Source organism: Brassica napus, unplaced genomic scaffold (genome assembly GCF_020379485.1).
Source record: "Brassica napus cultivar Da-Ae unplaced genomic scaffold, Da-Ae ScsIHWf_1230;HRSCAF=1757, whole genome shotgun sequence".
In the NCBI taxonomy this organism is placed as follows: Eukaryota; Viridiplantae; Streptophyta; class Magnoliopsida; order Brassicales; family Brassicaceae; genus Brassica; species Brassica napus.
In genome coordinates, this window is record NW_026014653.1 from 489,342 (window position 1) to 508,885 (window position 19,544).

Sequence of the window (19,544 nt, forward strand, 5' to 3'; positions counted from 1 at the left end):
ACCATTTATCCTCCGAGAATTTTTGCCAGTTCGTTGTTGTCCGCATGCTTAGAGTGAAGAAGAAGTACGAGATTTGGGGAAAATGATTCCCAAGAAGAAGAAGAAGAAGAAGAAGAACAAGAAGAAGCGAAGGTTAGTAATGTTAAACGTAACTTCCAAAGGAATCAGTAGGTGTCAATAATAATCTTTTTCATTATCCTATCGAAATATCTGCAATAGGAATAGTTATCAAACTGGACGTAATCTCAGAAAGTTCCGTGTAAGATATGTAATAGACGTTACTGATAACTGATATATAATCTTTTCAGATACCATGTTAAATTATCTTTAGTGTTACTATAGTAGAGTCTAAGGTTAACAATTGAACGCTATCTCGGAAAGTAACGTCCAATAATACTAGTAGATGTTTCATATCATACTGGTTATTACCTCGCTGATCAGTTGTGTGTATTTTTGAAGACTGATGTTGATATCTATGAATGAGGATACTACACACTAGTCTGGTATGATGAAGTAGAGGACGAGGCTGAGCAGTAGGTTCCCGCTAAATATTATTGGTAGGTAAAATGTTATAAATAGTTCAATTAGTTGATACATGTTTGGTTAGTTGTTATAGAACTTGTTAACCCTTTCTAAAATGTTAGTGAGATGTTAAATAATAATTATCATTAGCTGATAAGTAGTATGTTATATGTTACATACGAGGTTATTGTTAACGTATAAAAGTTTGGGTATGAAAATTTATATAAACTTTAACATCAACAAATAACATGTGATAGTTTTAGTTAACATAATTTGTTACCGCTAATCATTGTGTTATATATTATTTTTGCAGGTCTGCCGGACTTATGATCACAACAGAAAGTCTCTCTTGTTAGACATCGTTAGATTCTTCGTGCATCTTGTGAACTAGCAAGTCGTTGGAGAGACTGTTGCTACCCACATCTTGTGGACAATTACCACATTTGTTTCGTATGTATATCATACCAATGTACATAATTACATTTATATACTAATGTTGCATTAATGATACGTGTAAGATACTTGATAGTAGTGTTGGTGTCAATTATATTATTATCACATTAACAACATACCATATATCTAACATTCTATTGTTAACTGCTAACAAGTTTGATACTATTTACCCTTAAGACAATGTTAAAAGTATTAACTACGATCGTTATGTTTCATCTTTCTTTAATCTTGAAATCAATATTGTCTCTAATATAGTAGACATTAGTATCCTTACTTGTTAGACATTAATTTATTCAGTAACCAGGTAAGGTCAATTCATAGTAGTTAACAATGATTACTTTATAAGTAATACTTCTTAATATAACAATGATTGCACATCTAAAATGATCTTAAAGCATGTGTAAACTAGTAATAATAAATCTAATCAGTAAGAAACCCATTAACAACTCATCATATATATAACATCCCATCGTTACCTGCTAACAAGTAGTATTACTACCTTTGAGGTAACAATAAACGCTTTTGTTATAATCATTAACTTTTTTATGCTTGTTTCGGTCTCAACTAATAAATTAGTGCCTACCAAGTAAGTATAGTATCGTGTACTAATTATATATTTTACATGTGATACGTGTGAATAATGTTAACGATAATATTTTATAACTTAACAGATAATATGTTATATTACACGTCCAAGATATTATAACAGTTAACTTTGTTTTTATCATATGTTAAATATGATGATTCACAAGATGTTCGACGAAATCTTAAGCTCTGTTAAATTTTCAAAATAAAATTGATCGTCTTTTCTGCTTACTTTGACCTGAGTGCTACTGAATATGTGCGTTGAAGGTAGGCATGGCATGATGAAATCGAAGTAATTATTTCAACATTATTATAGGATTCATCATGAAATCATTGTGAAAATACTAGAATAAAAAAGGTGATTATTTTAAAAAATATTATTAGTACACAGAGAGATTAATGGATAATAGACCAGTTGCTGAAAAATTGAGGATAAGAAAAAAAAACAACGAACATGGAGGAAAAAGTGTGAGAGAGATGATGAATAGTACATTATTAAATAACTATTGGACAGCTGCAGTCTGCAGACCTACATCTACATAGAAGTCTACGAATGTACTATAAAAAAATCAAACCAAATCTATCTCTCCTCACTTTTTTAGCGTACGTGTCTTTGCTTTAGGGGCATTTTGGGCAAGTCATACACAAGTTGCTACAGGGATCACGGGTTTCTTTTGCTTTCGGGTAGTTCCCTAATTTTGCGTACACTAAGATATATCTGGCCAATAATCTCAAAAAAAAACACAAGTTTGTATAGAAAAGTATTGAATTTTGTAGAAATAATCAAAAAGAAAAACAAACAAAATAAATAAATATAAAATGAAAGCAACAAAAAATAACAAAACGAAAATTTTCTAAGATTGCCTATTATAAAATTATCAAAGGGTAGTTGACAATATTTTGTACAGAAACCTATTGTTGACTGGCTCCAAATAGTATCAATGGGTTAGGCGGTGCGGGACAAGCGAATTAGTTAGTGGGGTACGGATTAAGAGCGGTATGTGTTAGAAAAACGCATACTGTGGGATAAGTGCGGTTTATCTAATAGAAGCGGTTTAAAAAATATGTGAATAGTGACCAAATAATAAAAAGTGCGGAACAAATGCTTAAATGGTATTTATAAACTAAAATATAAAATAATATTCTACTTGATATTATAAATATATTTTACATATTTTTATAAAGTACAAATAAATTATAATCAGAAAATCAATTTATTTTATTGATTTTTCCATAACATATTTGCAATATTATATCTTATTTGCCTAATATGTCCTCCATCTGTTACCTTTAAATATTAAGCAAGAGGGAATAAATGTGCACAAGTGTAAGCTTTTCCGCTATACTTAGGCTCCGAATGGTAACAGTGGTTAGTGCGGTGCGAAACAAGCAGTTAGGATAATGTGGTACGGTTTAACAGCGGTTTGTATAAGAGAAACGCATAATGCAGAAAAACTACGGTTCGCCTAAAATAAGCGGTTCAAAACCAAATATGAATGGTGACATGTATATGAATAGTGTAACTGCGGGAAATGCATGATATATTTATTTTACAAACTAAAATATCAGTGATACTAATATTATTTTCAAAATAGCTATTTTTATTTCAAAAAGTATTTTATATATCTGAAATATTAAATTTAATATAGAATTATTGAAACTTTATAGATAACATTATATTTTATTTAAAATATTATAAATTCGTAAGTTGTTTTTAAATAAAATTAATTAAGTTTGTTTTTTTTAAAATAGAGAACGTAAAATTTTATATCAAAATTTTACTATTGAATCTTTATTATGTAATTTTATAAATCATAGAACAATCGATAATTGTTTTTGGTTCATTTTTTTGGTTTTCGGTTCGGATCAGGTAACAAAGTCAGGAACTGGCTAATATTCGAAATGAACTTGGATCCCATTCAATTCCAATTCAGTTCCGTTTTATGGTTAATTCGGGTTAAAAAGTAAAAAAAATTGATATTTATGAAATATCAGATTATTAATTAAAAATAATATAATTCGGATAATTTTAAATATTTTCGACAAAATTATTCAAATAATTCAGTTTTGGGGTATTTGGGTCCTTTTCAGTTGGGTATTTCAGTTTAGAAATAGTATTTTTAAATTGTTTGATTATTTTAAAATTAAATATAGTGAATATTTATAAATATTTAAATTATATTATAGAAAACAAAATATTTTATCATAATTCATTTGTCAACTGAATAATACACATTTAAACTTGAATTTATGTGTATTATATAAATAAAAATACTAGCTTGTAGGTAAATTTGTGTTACTTAAATAATTATAAACAATAAAAACTAAATTTATTTATAGTGGGCTGTTTAAACCAGACCATATTATTTTTTTAAAAGAAAATAAAACACAACAAAATAGTGATTAATGGTGACACATTTGCCTTCGGCTATGTGGTTTGCTGGTCCTGCACTTAACATTCAATACCTTAATCTCCCATAAAAGAAAACCAGATCAATTTACATATATCAGAATATTGTTGTCCCTTAGACAATTCCCAATTTTCAATGAATACAAGAAGACAAAAAAAAACAAAAAACGAACAAAATCTTTTATATATTAATTGAGAAACATTACAACATTTTTTTATAGACATGTGTCATCAATATAATGATTCTTATATTCTCTATAAAATAGGTTTGGTCCATTTAAAATATATTGTAAATTTTATTAAACTAACTATCAAACTAGTAAACAAAGAATATTTTTCATCTTTTTTTTAAGTAAAAATTACGGAATTACTTAATATGATTACCATATATATATATATATATATATATATATCAATTAATGATTATGAATGATAACGATTTGATAATAATTTTTTGATCCTCTCTCCTTTTCATTTAATTTTATATTATTAAAGGAAATTAAAACAAAATAATTTTGATTTTTTGTATATGTTACATTTTGGATATTTTAAAATAAATATAAATTGCTAAAAATGCTAAAAGTCACACATTGAAAATTTTGTGATCAAAGGTTTAAATTTTCTTTTGTTATAAAAATGATACAAATGATCATAAAATCCTATGAATATGAAGTCTCATTAATAAATATTCATATCAAATATATAAATATGGCAATTTCAAAATTTGCATTGAGGAAATATCGAGACCTTAATATTTTCAAATTTGCATTTAAAAAATCTCACACTGAAAATTATGAGTCTAATGATTTATTTTTTTTGTATTATAATAATATACAACTGTTAATAAAATCATATGAGTATGAAGTATAAATTAAAAAAAAATTATATTAAAATATACAATATATCTATGTCAATATCATTAAATTTAGTTATATACCAAATGAAATAAATAAATTTATTGTAAATACACAAGAGGTATTGTTTTGATTTATGTGCTTCTTTTAATTTAATTATAAACATAATACTTAAATGAACACAAAATAAATAATGATATGTAAAAATCATTTATATACATAATGTTCATCTTGCAGAAGGTGCAGTATAATGAATTAGGATCACATCACATTATTCACAAAGGCTTCATAACATCTATATATATAAAGTTGGTTTTTTCCCTTTTTATGACTTGTGGAAAGGAGTTTGTTGACATGTGTCCTTATATTTTTTTTTGTATTTTAAATCCTTTTACTTTTAAATTATTACAATTTGTTCCATCAATCTCTAATTATGTACTATATAATCCTTCTCACACTTTTTAGTCCATAAAATTCAAGAAATAAATTAATATAAATATATTTTAAATATTTAATTTATTTACAATTAAAAATAGCATAAACTTTCACCATTTTATTATTTTTACTAATTTTTATTAATTCATTTACAAACTAATAATAAGAAACTAGAGCACTAACGCAAATAACCAAGAAAGCGGGTCAGAAGGAGAATAATAATCGAAAGGCCAAAGCCACCAAGAAGCAGGAACATATATATATATGTTTAAAGCACCAGACTCACAATCAGTAGCTAAAATGTAAGAAACACCTCACAAACTAAACAAGAATATACAACACGTCCATGCAAGTGAAAAACCACAAAGCTTTGTTATAGAAGGGACCAAAGCTCCAAGAGACTAATTCCGCACACCTATACCAAAGGAAACATGGAAATAAAAAAAAACAACTTGAGGGAGGGAGAATGGAAGACAACCACCACAAAATTAGAGACTAAACTTGAGACCATAAATAACCTTCCAAGCCCATATAACATGCACGGACGAAAACATTATCCAAACCTCGACTGGCAAACATGGTGAAAAGGAGAACCACTAGAGATGCGATGAAAGCTGCAAAGAGATGCGAGAATTGATATCTTGCATATTTCCATTATCTTATCCATTCATCCATGTGCATTTTGATCATATAGACTAGGATTTAGTCATGTTTAGGTTACATTTTGCATACATGAGTCTCTATCAGGTGTTGGAGTGCCACATGGAGTTCTTGGGGCTATTTGGATGCATTTGGAGCTCAAAGGAGGTGATATACGTGATCATTGGACGAGCAGAGTAGGGGAGCGAGGTTCCGCAGCGACGTCATGAGGTCGCTCCAAAGCACCTCTCAGAGCGACCTAGCTGGAGCGACTCCGTGAAGTCGCTCGCCATACTCACCCCGTGAAGCGACTTGCCCAGAGCGATGCGCCGAGGTCGCTCGCATCTCACACACCTCTCGGAGCGACCTCCTAAAGCGACGCCATGAAGTCGCTCGCGTTCTCGTCACTCCGAACAGTCTTAGATGACCCTGGAGCGACCTCTCAGAGCGACCTATCAAGGTCGCTCCCGATCCAGAGCGACCCGTTGGAGCGACACACCAAAGTCGCTCGGGACCTCTCGCCCGGAGACACCAAAAATCGGCCCTGGAGCGACCTTCCGGAGCGACACCTGCAAGTCGCTCCGCGTTATTTTGCTGCCGAAAATCATGACTTCTCAAGGACCTTTTTGCAATTTATTTTGGACGTTTTACATTTCTAAAACCTATGTTTTAAACATCATTTGTAGCCACCAGACAGATGATCTTTTGATCTATTGAGAAATACACAAAAACTCTCTTGAGAAGTTCATCTCTTGGATTTTGATTGTTATGTTCTTGTGTTATTGTTGATTTCTTATCTATTTCTCTACATGATTAATCTGAAATCCAATATGGGTTTAAGAGGAATCATGGAGATTAGTGAGTAATCACCTTTTGAATTCATGGGTTAGGGAGATTAAGGGTGATTAGGTTAGTTCTAGGATGTTTTAGTGTAGATCATTCTTGTTCCTTGCTAGTAGAGTATTCCTAATGCATCGTCTGAGTTGGCCACTCAAAAGTTGATCAATAGGCATTTTCCACCCGAAAGGTGTTTGATGAAATGCCTGAGACAACTCTCATAGGCTTTTAGTATACTTTGCCAAAGACATTTGTTGTTAAAGATGCTAAGATAGCTAATAGACTTGTTAGTAATGATTGCTTTCATATTATTCAACCAAAGACATTTGATGTTTGAGATATGTTAGCAAATGAGCATTCATCTAGACACAGAGCTTGTTTAGAATTATGTCTAGGCTTAAGGTTGATAGTTTGATTGATCGTTTGTCCTTAGTTCGATACTTGATCACCCAAGGTCTAATCCCTATGCCCATGAGTTCTATTTTCCCTTAGTCAAGAAAGTATCATTCTGTTATTGCTTTCTAGTTTTAGTCATAGCTTAAAACCCATCTAAATCATTGGTTGCACTTAGATTAAGTGAGTACTTGCATTCTCAGTGCTTTGATATCCCTCAGAACTGGTTCGACAATCACTATATTACAACATTTTTCTTAGGAGCCTTGAAAACTCCTAACATCAAGAATAGAGAGGGAAAGGGAGACGAAACGAAATTAGAAAACTATGAAACCGTCTTCGAGCTATGAAAGAGAGCATAGAAGTCAGAACACCAAAAATTAGATCTTGAAAATCAAGACGAGCAGTGACTATTGACGGTAAGCCAACGTTGAGGAATACAACATCAAAAACGACTAAACTCTGACCCAACCAAGAAGATACAGTTCCTAACATCAGCTGAAATCTAAGAAAGAAGAGGAGCAGTCAATAACCTACAATGCCGTGAGAATCAACCGAAAAACTGAAAACTCATAAACCCGATCTACAACAAATACCATATAATCTCACAGGTGAAGAAGACAAGGAAAGACAAGAGAAAGATGTAAGTCTTTTTCCGGTGATGGTGAGAAGCACCGCACATCAGAAAGGTAAAGAAATACATAGACGGTGATGGCTTAAGGTCGAAATATAGGGAGAGGGAAAAAAACATCTTAAAAGTTATAATTTTAAAAAATATGAAGAAAAATATAATACAATTTTGACACTGAAACCGTTAATCTTAGAATCAACAAAGTTATTGAAATTCAATATTCTTTTACGTTAGATGTTCATTTCACTACTAACAAGTATTATACACACAACACATTATTCGGAAAAAACAAACACAAAATATATTAACCTATCATCTATTACTACATAACACATTAAAAACACCAAATAATTATCTTAAGAAATAAAAACGACAACATAATTACATTATCCAAAAAATCATGTTCTAGCAATAATAAAAACAATATTTCGCGCAAAGCGCGGACACCCCCTGGTATACTACTAAAATCATATTAAAAGAAATAGAGAAATAATCGGATAGTTGAGCTCTTCTCCATCCGTTCATACCATCTCCATAAAATCGGAAAGTTTTGACGGTTCTCTTTGTGAAACCGGCGAGAATTACGGCTCACCTACTTAGATCCTTGGAGGAACCAGAATAAAACGACTTTGTAATAATAAAGATTCAAAGACTGTATATAGCCCGCGCAGGCCGGCGTAGCAGATGCCAAACCAGTGGTCACATTCATTAACAGTGGTTCCAACCAATGTCTTTACAGACGAATCAGTTCAACATAAAGAGAAATAATATATTCCTTAATTTTTCCTTCAGGATGTGTTAATCCTTCACCGTAGCCGTAGGCAACGTTGGTCATGCGTGCACAATTGATGGCTTCCTTGAGAACTCTCCTTGGCACATCTTTTATCGTCAAGAACTCTTCGTTCACTATTTTTTCGTTGTGTACACGCATTTGATGAAGCTTCTTAAAAGCTTCGCCTTTTGTAACTCCATATTGCTTCATATAACAGTTGACACCAGTAGTTACATATCCTCTACTCATGTCATCCTAATCAAGTCACACAGAAGTTTTTATTAAGAGACAGAAAATTTTCATGAAAATAACACAAACTATATTTTTTTCTATTTCCTTTACATGAATTTTAAGTTTTACCCATCTAACCTCATAGTTAAATTTACAGAACGAAACATTTTTTTGTACCTCGAAACCGGCCATGTCATTCATCGGACGCCCATTTATAGATAATGATTGGATAACTTTGGGTCTTGATCTGAGCCACTCATAGGTTTCCTTCGTAGCAATATGTCCCATACCCGTCAAAGTGCCTGCCATAGTCGCATACATCGTGATCTAAACCTCGCCAACCTCCATATAATCCTCAAAGCTAGGCACATGAGAGATTTGCGCCCATTTGGCAAGGTCAAGGTTTGATTTCACGAGTCTTTTGAACTGCGGGCTCAAAAATATATATAAACACGTTATATTAGGAACTTTCACGCATGGTTTATGAGAAACTTAGAGCACCATTAGAGCATGGTTAACCCGAGTTTTTAATATGAGGTTCTTAACCATGATTTGACATTTTTTCTTTACACCTTTCGGCTAAGAATCAGCTCTTAGGACATGTTTATTGGGGGTTTTTTAGGGTGAGGTTCTTATCATAATATAAGAACCGTTTCTTAAATTACACAAAGAACCCCACCCTAAGAACTATCCAATAAATATGGTCTTAGAGCATGATTAATGGTGGGTTCTTAGGATGAGGTTCTTAGCGGAATATAAGAAACCGTCTATTAACTTTTAACTAAAAAAACTAAGAATCGGCTCTTAAGTAAGATATTTAAGAATCGGTTCTTAGTTTTTTAGTTAAAAGTTAAGAGACGGTTTTTTATATTCTACTAAGAACCTCATCATAAGAACTTTCCATTAATCATGCTCTTATATCTCTTATTTAAAAAACGAATCTTAGCTTTTCTTAGTTAAAAGCTAAAAAACGGTTCTTAGCCGAAACTAAGAACCCCATCCTAAGAGTCCGGGTTAATCATGGTCCTAGTAGGTGATACCTTCCCAGAGTACCTCAACAATATTCTATTATAATCAATTCAAATTTTAGTTACATTTTATTTGTAAAAAGTATAGACCACTAATGCCCTTCATTGCTAATGCCCTTATTATTTTGTTGTATAGAAATTGGGCTAAAAACCCTTCACTGCTAATACCCTCAGAGCACATTGGGAAGTTCTACACATTAGAGTTCTAAACTTTCATATATATATATATGTATGTATATATTATGTATACGTATATAATTGTGGGGTCCATTATTTTACAGGAAATCCAATCTAAAATTTCTCTAAACAAATGTTTTAAGAAATTTTGGGTTAGATTTCTCGTAATGTAATGGACCTTACAATTACATACACATACATATTCATATATGGAAATTTAGAATTCCAATAGATAGAACTTTCCATTGAAAGTGCTCTTAGAGCACTTGCAGTGGTTGCTATTTACAAGGAGTCTCTCACCGTAAAAATATTAAAAAGTGAATTGTAGGAGAGAGGGAAATAATATTTTCAGAATCGTTTCTTTATGAGGAACTTTTGTCTGACATTAAAGAAACTGTAAATCCACATGTCATTTATTCATTGTACAACACTAGTTTTTACTTTTTAGTTTTAATTATTCAATTTTAATTATCTTCACAAATTAATATAAAAATGTTAAGATACTCTATGTAAGATATTTACCACAAATGATGTTTCTTAGTATTGAAAAGTTTGTGAATAACTCTCAAATCAAATTTGAAAAAATATAAAAAAAATTGAAACTAATTGAATAGAATATCTGCTTTTAGATTTTGTATATTTATTGTGTGAAGAAATAATTACAACTACTTACATTCTTTTTATATTTTTCAAATTTTTATATTTATATTTTGTACACAAACTATCACATCTATTAAACTTCATTTTCTTAATCCTAAAAATATATCATACATCTGAGGCTGCCCTATATGCTAATCTTGATAGTGAGTTAATCCGCCTAGCTAATAAATGTGATTTTTTACTTACTTTCAAAATTAATAAAATAAATAAAATAAACAAAGGATAATCAATTTAGGGCCGTTGGTGCCGGCCAGTGTTAAAAATCCCAGAATAATCAGATTATATATCTAGTTATAACCGTTTGTTTATGTAGCAGGTAGAAGTTAATAAAATCAATAATAATATTTTGTAGAACACAGGAAAGAAGTTGAAATAGAACACCGAAGAAACTTGTCTTTTTATTAATAGTATAATCAATATACGAAATCTAAAAGCGGATATCCGCTTCAATATATAGTTTCACTTTTTATTTTATTTTTTTCTAAATTTGATTCGAGAATTATTCACAACAAAATACTAAATTTAGTAATTTTCTTATATATTTCATCAAAAATAATTGTTCTGAAAACTGAATGGTCGATTTTTAAAATAAAAGATATCAACTACTCCAGTTTGTCCAAAAAAAAAAGATATCAACTACTCCAGTAAATAACAGTATATTAAGGTATTAAAATGTTAAAAACCAAAAGCTTATTTTGATGGTGATGCTTTTAAAATGCTTTGATATAAATGTATACAGTTTACCAATGAGTTTGATTGGTTACCTCTTCTATTGCACCTTTCACGCTGTAATATCTTCCTTCTGACCCCACTTCTCCTTCGAAATCTTTGAATACATCCAAAATAAATGTAAACACGAATTTCAAATAATCTGGTTGTGTATCCATGTCTTTATCAGGAGCCCATCTTGTAAATCATAACAATCATTCTTATCCTCAGTATCATCATCAATATGATTGTTAATTATGTTGATTTGCAACATGTAGCGTGTACCTTTCTAGACTATTGGCGAGGTTTTCAGCTTCAGAGATAGAGGCATATCGATCGAAGGTGTCGTCGGTAATGGTTTCGACCGTGTAGAACTTAGTCAACATAATCCTCGCACTTGAGAATTGTGGCTCAAAATACATCGATATCACAAAAAAGTGTAACTCCACGATTCTGTCTCTGAAATAAGGTGGCAACTTAGATGCAAAGTCGAGCTCCTTGTACCATCTTGCATTCAAGAAAAGACACATATTTATATATGATGATTGATGAAAACAAGGCGAAAATGCTTCAAAGGTTCTATTTAAAATCCTATAAAAGACTAGTAACTGATGAAATTATGTACTTTGTAACCATTTTGAGCTCCTTAAGGTATGTAAGCTGTAGTAACTTGAAATTGAGCTTGGAAAACTTGAGTAGTGTCTCGTCATGGTCTTCTTCTTGTTCGTAGAATGAGATAAATTCCATAGCAACTAATATCTCCATATTCCAGTGTTGAGAAAGACCAAGAGCATTCTGTATAAGCCTTGAGAGATGAGGCCTTACTTGTCCTGCCAACGACTCCATATGTTTCATTGTGAAACTCAGTGCTTCGTCCATTATATAATCTCTTGTCGTCCTCAAATGAGCGGCTTCATACAAGCTCAACATGCCCTTCGCATCCTTGGCTAAGGAGTCCATAAACATTCCGTCATCCCCTTTGAATCTCTTGAACGCATCTATATAAATCAGAGATTGTAAGTTCTTGTTCTATCTTTCAATCAAACATCTAGATGAACACGTACGCTAGTTAATGTGTATCAAAATTAATAAAATAAAATAAAAGCATGAACAACTTACCAGCCGACATGTTGTAACCATATGTTCTGAAAACCCAAAAGAGGATGGAGATTGTGTAAAGTTCATGTTCATTTGCAATCATATCATCTATCTTTTCAAAGGCGTGTGCCAAGGTCTTTTCGATCTCTTTCTCAAAATGATAGGCAACGCCAAGACTGGTCATCAAATAGATCAAAAGTACTTTCCTCTTCGCGGAGCCATGACCTAATTCTGCTGGGGAAGAGGACATGAGCATGTCCCTGACGTTGGGCTTGATTTCTTCAAGTTCGCTTGCAAAGACATCGAGTTCCTATAAGAATCTACGCAAGTCAGTAGCCTATTTTGTTAAACAAACAATTTACCAGGTATAACAACACTAGCTAGAAAAACCAGACCCGGTCCTGGGCAAAGCCTAACGAAACATTGGCCTTAGGCCCCCAAAAATTTTGTTAAACAAACAAATATTTCAAATTCGATATCTTTTAAAAAATGAAACAAAATATTGTCAGATTATATTACGTTTTGAAAATTAAAAAAAAAAGTATAAATAAATAAAAATAATCGTAGTTGCAAAAACAAAAAAGTCAAAAAAAATTAATACCATAAACAAAACACTAAGGTGTTGACTGGTTTCCCCGCTACCACCCGCAAACGCAGCTTTTGCGGTTGGTAGCGGTTGACAGCGTTTCGAAACAATCAAATGAACCGATTTGTACCACTTCAAACCACTTTGTACCGCTCAAAATCAAAAGCTCCTTCCCGCAAGCGTTTGCGGTTGCGGGCGGTTGCGGTTGAAAAAAAATAATAAATACTAAATTAGATTTAGATTTCATATATATCCTAACTAATCCACATCACGTACATCTACCTATATATCCTAACTAATCCATTTTTAATTAACGTTATATATGTGTATATTTGATAATATCTCATTCACGTTAACCTAATCCAGTATCAATCCATTGAAATCATGGCTTTCCAACCAAGAAGAAAGTCAAGAGAACAACGTAAGTGGATTATGCTTTTATTCCTGTTTATTGTTTTATGATTTCTGATATGTTTTGTTGTTTAAATTCTCTGAATGACCAGTATATCATTCATATATATATTTGTATGTTTCGTAATTGGATATATGTTCACCTGGTCTTTGAATAGAAACTACAATGGTCAGATGAGATGACTCGTTTCTTGTTAGAACTGATAACGCTGGAAAAACAAGATGGAAATTCTAAAGGAAAAAACTTGAGTGAGCAGGGAAAGCAAAATGTTCTCAAAAAATTTAAAAAACAGTTTCCAGTTGCGATCACTTGGAACAAAGTGAAAAACAGACTTGATACTTTGAAAAAGCAATATGAAATCTATCGTAGAATTACTTTTGGGTCAACTGGTCTTGGATTTAATAGTAGAACAGGTAGTATTGATGCACCTGAGCATTGGTGGAAAGACAAAATCAAGGTACACATAAAGCCATGTTTTCACGTTACGTTAATTTTCTTGTTTTATATATTTCTTTTTAGTGATTATTTGTTTTTATTTCTAAGGCTTACCCTGAAGCTTCGAAATTTCGCTCACATCCGTTGCGTTTTATACCGCTTCTTGACGTGGTATTTCGAGATGAAACTGTCGTGGTTGAGGAGTCATGGCAACCAAGACGTGGTGTATATCATCGTACTCCACGAGTTGAGTTAAGTGATGAAGAAGAAGTTCAGATTCAAGATTCACATGATCTTGATCTTATGGAACAAGATGACACAGCCTGGTTAGAAACTCCAATGAAAGATACTCCAAATGTTATCGAGACAGATCCTGTAATGCCGTCACAACAAAGTATGAAAGATACATCTCGCCGAAAGCGTAAGCGCAATCCAGTGGACTCCACGCTCGATCGTATTGCTGCGACCATGGAAGACCGAAATGGTATTCTAGAACAGATGGCATCATCTACATCTAAATCAAAGTCAACAAATGCAACTGAGGAACGTATGGCTCTTGTTGTCAAATGTGTGAGAGGATTACCTGATCTAATTCCAATGACATAGCTATATTGGGCATCACTTGACCTTATTGCAACAAATGATGTTGTGCGGGCTTATTTATGGCTCTTCCTGATGATGAGAAACTACCTTTTCTGAAACGTCAAACTAAGGAGTCCCGTAACGATTTTTTTGATGATTAGCTTTAGTTGTTCTTTTCATAGGAATTTTGCTTTCATGTTTGCATTTTACTTTTGACAATGAGTATCTTCTTTTGGTTTTGTTTGATTTGAGTTTTCGGTGGATTCTTCTGAGCTTACTTATTTATTTATTTATTGAAACTTAGATGACAAAAGTTTAATTTGTTTCAGGAACCAAGTAACGTGGAGTTGAAAACAATCATGGAAACTATTGATGCTGATGACCAGGCTGTTGAAGCCATCTTATGTATTGAGCGTAGTCGTTTTTCCCTTTAGAGAAAAATTAAGAACGGATCCTGAACGTGGGCTACGTATAATGCATCAACTGATGTATGAGAGCGACACACAATGCCTCCATGTTTTACGTATGAAACAAAGAGTGTTTCTTAAGCTCTTAAATACACTAAAGTCATACGGTCTTAAAGACTCTCATTGGGTAAAAGCTGAGGTTGCTTTAGGTATGTCTCTCAAGATTTTGGGACATAACCCATCACAAAGGAGCATAGCAGCAGAGTTCCAAGTCGCACAATGGACTGTTACAACAAAATTTAGTGATGTTATTAATGCCCTATGTTGCTTGCATTCAGACATAGTTTCATGGAAAAGAGAAGAACTGAATGAGACACCACCACGAATCATACATGATAAGAGGTATTTTCCTTATTTTGAAGATTGTATCGGGGCCATAGATGGTACTCACGTTCGTGTACGTGTTGGTGGAAATAAAAAGATCACATATTGGAACCATCATAATTATACTTCAATGAACATACTGGCAGTGTGTGATTTCAATATGAAATTCATATATACACGTATTGGAGTTCCGGATCGTGCACATGACTCAAAGATATTGACATATTGTGCACGTCATGATAACTTTTTCCCATTCCCAAAGTCGGGGAAATACTTTCTAGTTGATTCAGGCTATCCTAACAGAAGAGGTTTCCTAGCTCCATATAGAGGTGAGGCCTACCATCCAAATCATTTTTCTGGACGTCGACCAACCACTGTACGAAAGATGTTTAACAACAGGAATTCCTCTCTTCGGTCAATAATTGAAAGGACGTTCGGAGTGTGGAAGGGAAAGTGGTCTATTTTAGAAGGTCGTGTTCGCTATGACGTCGATATGCAAGAAAAAAATTGTTGCAGCAACTATGGTGTTGCATAATTTTATTCGAGATTCTAATATAGATGACATCGACTTTAATGCTGCCGATGAAACAGAGAATTATGAAGCTGGTCTTGAAGGAAACACATCTCCATCTCATGATGATCATGGAGTTGATCGAAATTATGATCCGACAGCTGATGCGTATATGTCAACTATTAGAGATGATATAGCAAGAAATATATGGGATGATCGTTAACTTGTGGTCAGCTTGCCAGTTTTTCTTTAATATATCTTTTTAAAGTTCTGAAAGTAACCATGTTTTAATTTTATTAGAACTCTAGAACGTATATTTATGTCTTCTTTGTCAGTTTTCACTTTTTTTTAACATTTGGAGAGTTTATTATTTATGGAACTTCATTGGTTTTTCGTTATTCTTCTGGCTCATGCTTTTCTTATGCTTCTTGTTATGTCTACTTGGATTGATGTTGCTTGTTTTTAATTAATCAATCTTGTGTATATATTCGAACACAATATATCAAAACCAGTATACACTTGTACGCTAACCAGATATACACACTTGTGCGCCAAAAAGTTGATTACCGAAACGGCGGGAAAAATTCATTACCCGCTAAATATATAGTTAGCTAGATAAATATAAAATATTTGTTTACCAGAATTTAAGATATGCATCTATCCCAAAAACATTTATGCTTATCTAATAAGCTAGTATAAAAATTGATCGATGTCAAACAAATACACAATTTGTAGTTGGTAGCACACATTCTTTTTAGCGACAAAAGAAGGTAATTCTAGTCTTCTTTTATTGTTAACTTTTGGCTCTGTTTTATATTTTTATCAGTCAAGTTCATTTGTTTTCTAAATGAGTTTTTATACTATCTAATGTTAAGAATTGATAATTATGGCTTCACAAGATATTTTGGCTTCTGCTTCGATGACGGTATGCTATTTACTATTAACTTTGTCTTTATTGGATTGCAATGAGTAAATAAATTCACTATGTCTTGGTTTTCAGAAAGTTACATGGACGAACGAGATGACACATACATTACTTGAATGTATAATTGTGGAGAAACAGAGCAAAGATGAAGGCAACAGATTTTTTAATCTGTTCCAAAAAGAAAATATTGTCAAGAAGCTTAATGAGCAATTTGGAATAGAGATGAGTTGGAAGCACGCTAAAAATCGTTGGGATTATTTGAAGAAATTTTACAATATGTATAAGATGAATCCAGAAAATCCACGTCTCGGAACAAATTTTTTTGAGTATGTTGCACAGCTTGATGAAATATTTGGTGATTATTAGAATGCATGAAACAATAATCATGCCATAAATTTAATTGTTTTTAATTATTATTTATTATTTTGTTATTGGATTTTAAGTTTATTATTTTTAATCAATTTTTTTTATAATTATTTTTTTGTCTATTAAATATTCTTTATTAATTATTTTTATATATGTGGGTGGGTGGGTAAACCAGTCAGAAATGATCCGCAAACGCAACAATTTTTAAATGTTGTGCCAGTCATACAAAACGCTTAATAACGCTAGAAACCGCAACCACCCGCATCCGCAAACTCCCGCAACAGCAAACGCAACCGCTGCGTTTGAACCAGTCAGACCCTAAACTCTAAATCTAACCCCTAAACCCTTTGGTAAACCCTAAACCCTTTGATAAATTTTAAATTCTTGAATTAAAAAAAATATATTTTTAACACAATCAACAAAACACTAAACCCTAAATCCTAAACCCTAAACCCTTGGGTAAACCCTAAACCCTTGGATAAATCCGAAACTCTTGGATCAATCTTAAACCCTAAGATTTATGATTTATTCAAGAGTTTAGGGTTTAACTAAAGGTTTAGGATTTAATATTTGTTCGCAGCGTTAAAAATACTTTTGAAAAACAAATTCTTTTTTTTGCGATTAAAAAATCTTCTTTTTGTGATTAATAAAATTTTTATTTTAAAAATATAATATAATTCAATATTATTTTGTTTCCTTTTTTAAAAGATATTGAATCTAAAATGACACAATTCTATTGGCTGGTAGGTTCACCTAGGGGTGAACCCAAGAATAAGTTTAGAAAAAAACCTCCAAAATTTTTTTTTAGGCTTCCAAATTTACCAAAAAAGTTTGATAGCTGGAATTTTTTTAAAACCGTTTACAGCCCCCTAAATCTTAAGGCCGGCCCTGAGTAAAAGTCACTATGAATATGTATCATATGATCAAATATGCTGTCAAAGTGACTGAAAATTTTGAGTGATCTCAAAGGGAATTAGAATTATTTATAGGAATTCTGAGAGCCGGAGGCGAAAGCCCCGCGATACAGTACGATACGATGAAATTAGAGGGCATGGAGCTTAGGTTTTCCTAGTAGCATCATTAAGAGACCTAAAGGTTTGCATTAATCATTCACGAGATAATAAAGAAACTATATTTGATTTCATCTAATTTCACAAAAAAAAAAATCGATACATTATTTATTTATTTAATTTTATATTTTTCGTAGATATGTGATAATAGTAAATAAACTCACCAATTCATCGATCTGAGCGTAAAGTAAGTAATCATCCCATTGAGAGGGTTGCAACATTTTAAACGTTCGTACGCTTTGATGATCAAAACCAGTTTGAGATCCCATATCAGTTAGAGAGATTCGTGGGAAGAGAGAAATCGTAAATGCATATTTATAGATGGACGGTGATCAAGGTCTCGGTACAAAAACTTGTATTTTTAAGAAGTGTGACGCCGTATAAAGTATGTTTTACAAGTGGACAATCAAAGTTTGAGTCCAAAACAAATTTTGAGCTTTTACAACCAAACAAAAACGTAAAATAATAATATTATTATTTATATTATCCTTTTTCAAAGAAAAAAAAGTACCATGCTTCACGTTGCGCAAATAGACAATTGCGTATATATTTAGTTTGTAAACATATCTGAGATTTTTGTTTGAGAGACTTTAATAAACTTTTATTTTAGTGGAAATTTAGCATATGCTTTTTATTATAATAAAAATATGATGAGATAATTGGAAATTAGAGGCGAACAAATGGTGCGACCGTCTCAGGTCCAGTCCGATCTCTCTTCATTTTTTAATAGTTAAGAGCCGATTTTTCAAAAAATATATGTAACTTTATATTAAAAATAAATATAAGGACCATATTTTTTTTTATATAAATATATTTGTTTCAACACAATTTTTTAAAAGATATACTTATAATATTTTTATTTTAAAAAATAAATTTATTACAAACTTTGAACCAATATTAATTTTAAGGTTTAAAAACATTTTGCGCTACGATCCATAAAAAAATTGAGCCGACTTTGTTGGAAATATGTGAAAATGGATCATTATAAACAAACAAACAAACAATTGGAATAAAAACAGAGTTAATAAAAATTAAAAGTCAGAATATAAACATATTAGTAAGTAAGAGAATGTTGACAAAAACTAAAGCAAGTAAGAGAATTTGTTAGAAATTTCCAACAAAATTTTATCAAAAAGTGTCAAAAAATTGATGGATTTGAAGAAAATATTTGTATCAGATATTTTTTACGAATTCTTAACAATTTTTTTTTTTACATTTTTGACGGGTGAATCCCCTTCATCACTAGTAAAGTGGAGGTGTTATCTGTATTGCAATCGTTGGGATGAAAAAATTGGGTCTAATTTCGTCTGAAATTGTTGTGTTTTCTTTTACTGATGACTATAGAATTCTCTAATAATCTATGCAAATCCATGAGTGATACGAATCTTGGCAACAAATCATCACTCATTTCTTCGGTCCCCTCCACGTGTTAA

General features: G+C 31.9%; 1 protein-coding gene and 1 pseudogene across 1 annotated transcript; one reads left to right on the forward strand and one right to left on the reverse strand.

Annotated features, from left to right (window-relative positions):
• Positions 1-8,397: 8,397 nt before the first annotated feature.
• LOC106421057 lies at positions 8,398-19,544 on the reverse strand (annotated as a pseudogene).
• LOC125596552 lies at positions 13,435-14,472 on the forward strand. The gene is made up of 2 exons (XM_048771627.1): positions 13,435-13,888; positions 13,975-14,472. The coding sequence occupies exons 1-2, from the start codon at positions 13,610-13,612 to the stop codon at positions 14,470-14,472; spliced, it is 777 nt and encodes a 258-aa protein (XP_048627584.1). The 5' UTR covers positions 13,435-13,609.

What these genes read in the sequence shown, in the direction of transcription:
- LOC125596552 (XM_048771627.1), top strand. Translation starts at nt 13,610, where the DNA reads ATGACTCGTTTCTTGTTAGAACTGATAACGCTGGAAAAACAAGATGGA. An exon ending in GGTGGAAAGACAAAATCAAG is followed by an intron (nt 13,889 to 13,974) that starts GTACACATAAAG and finishes TTTATTTCTAAG; the next exon opens with GCTTACCCTGAAGCTTCGAA.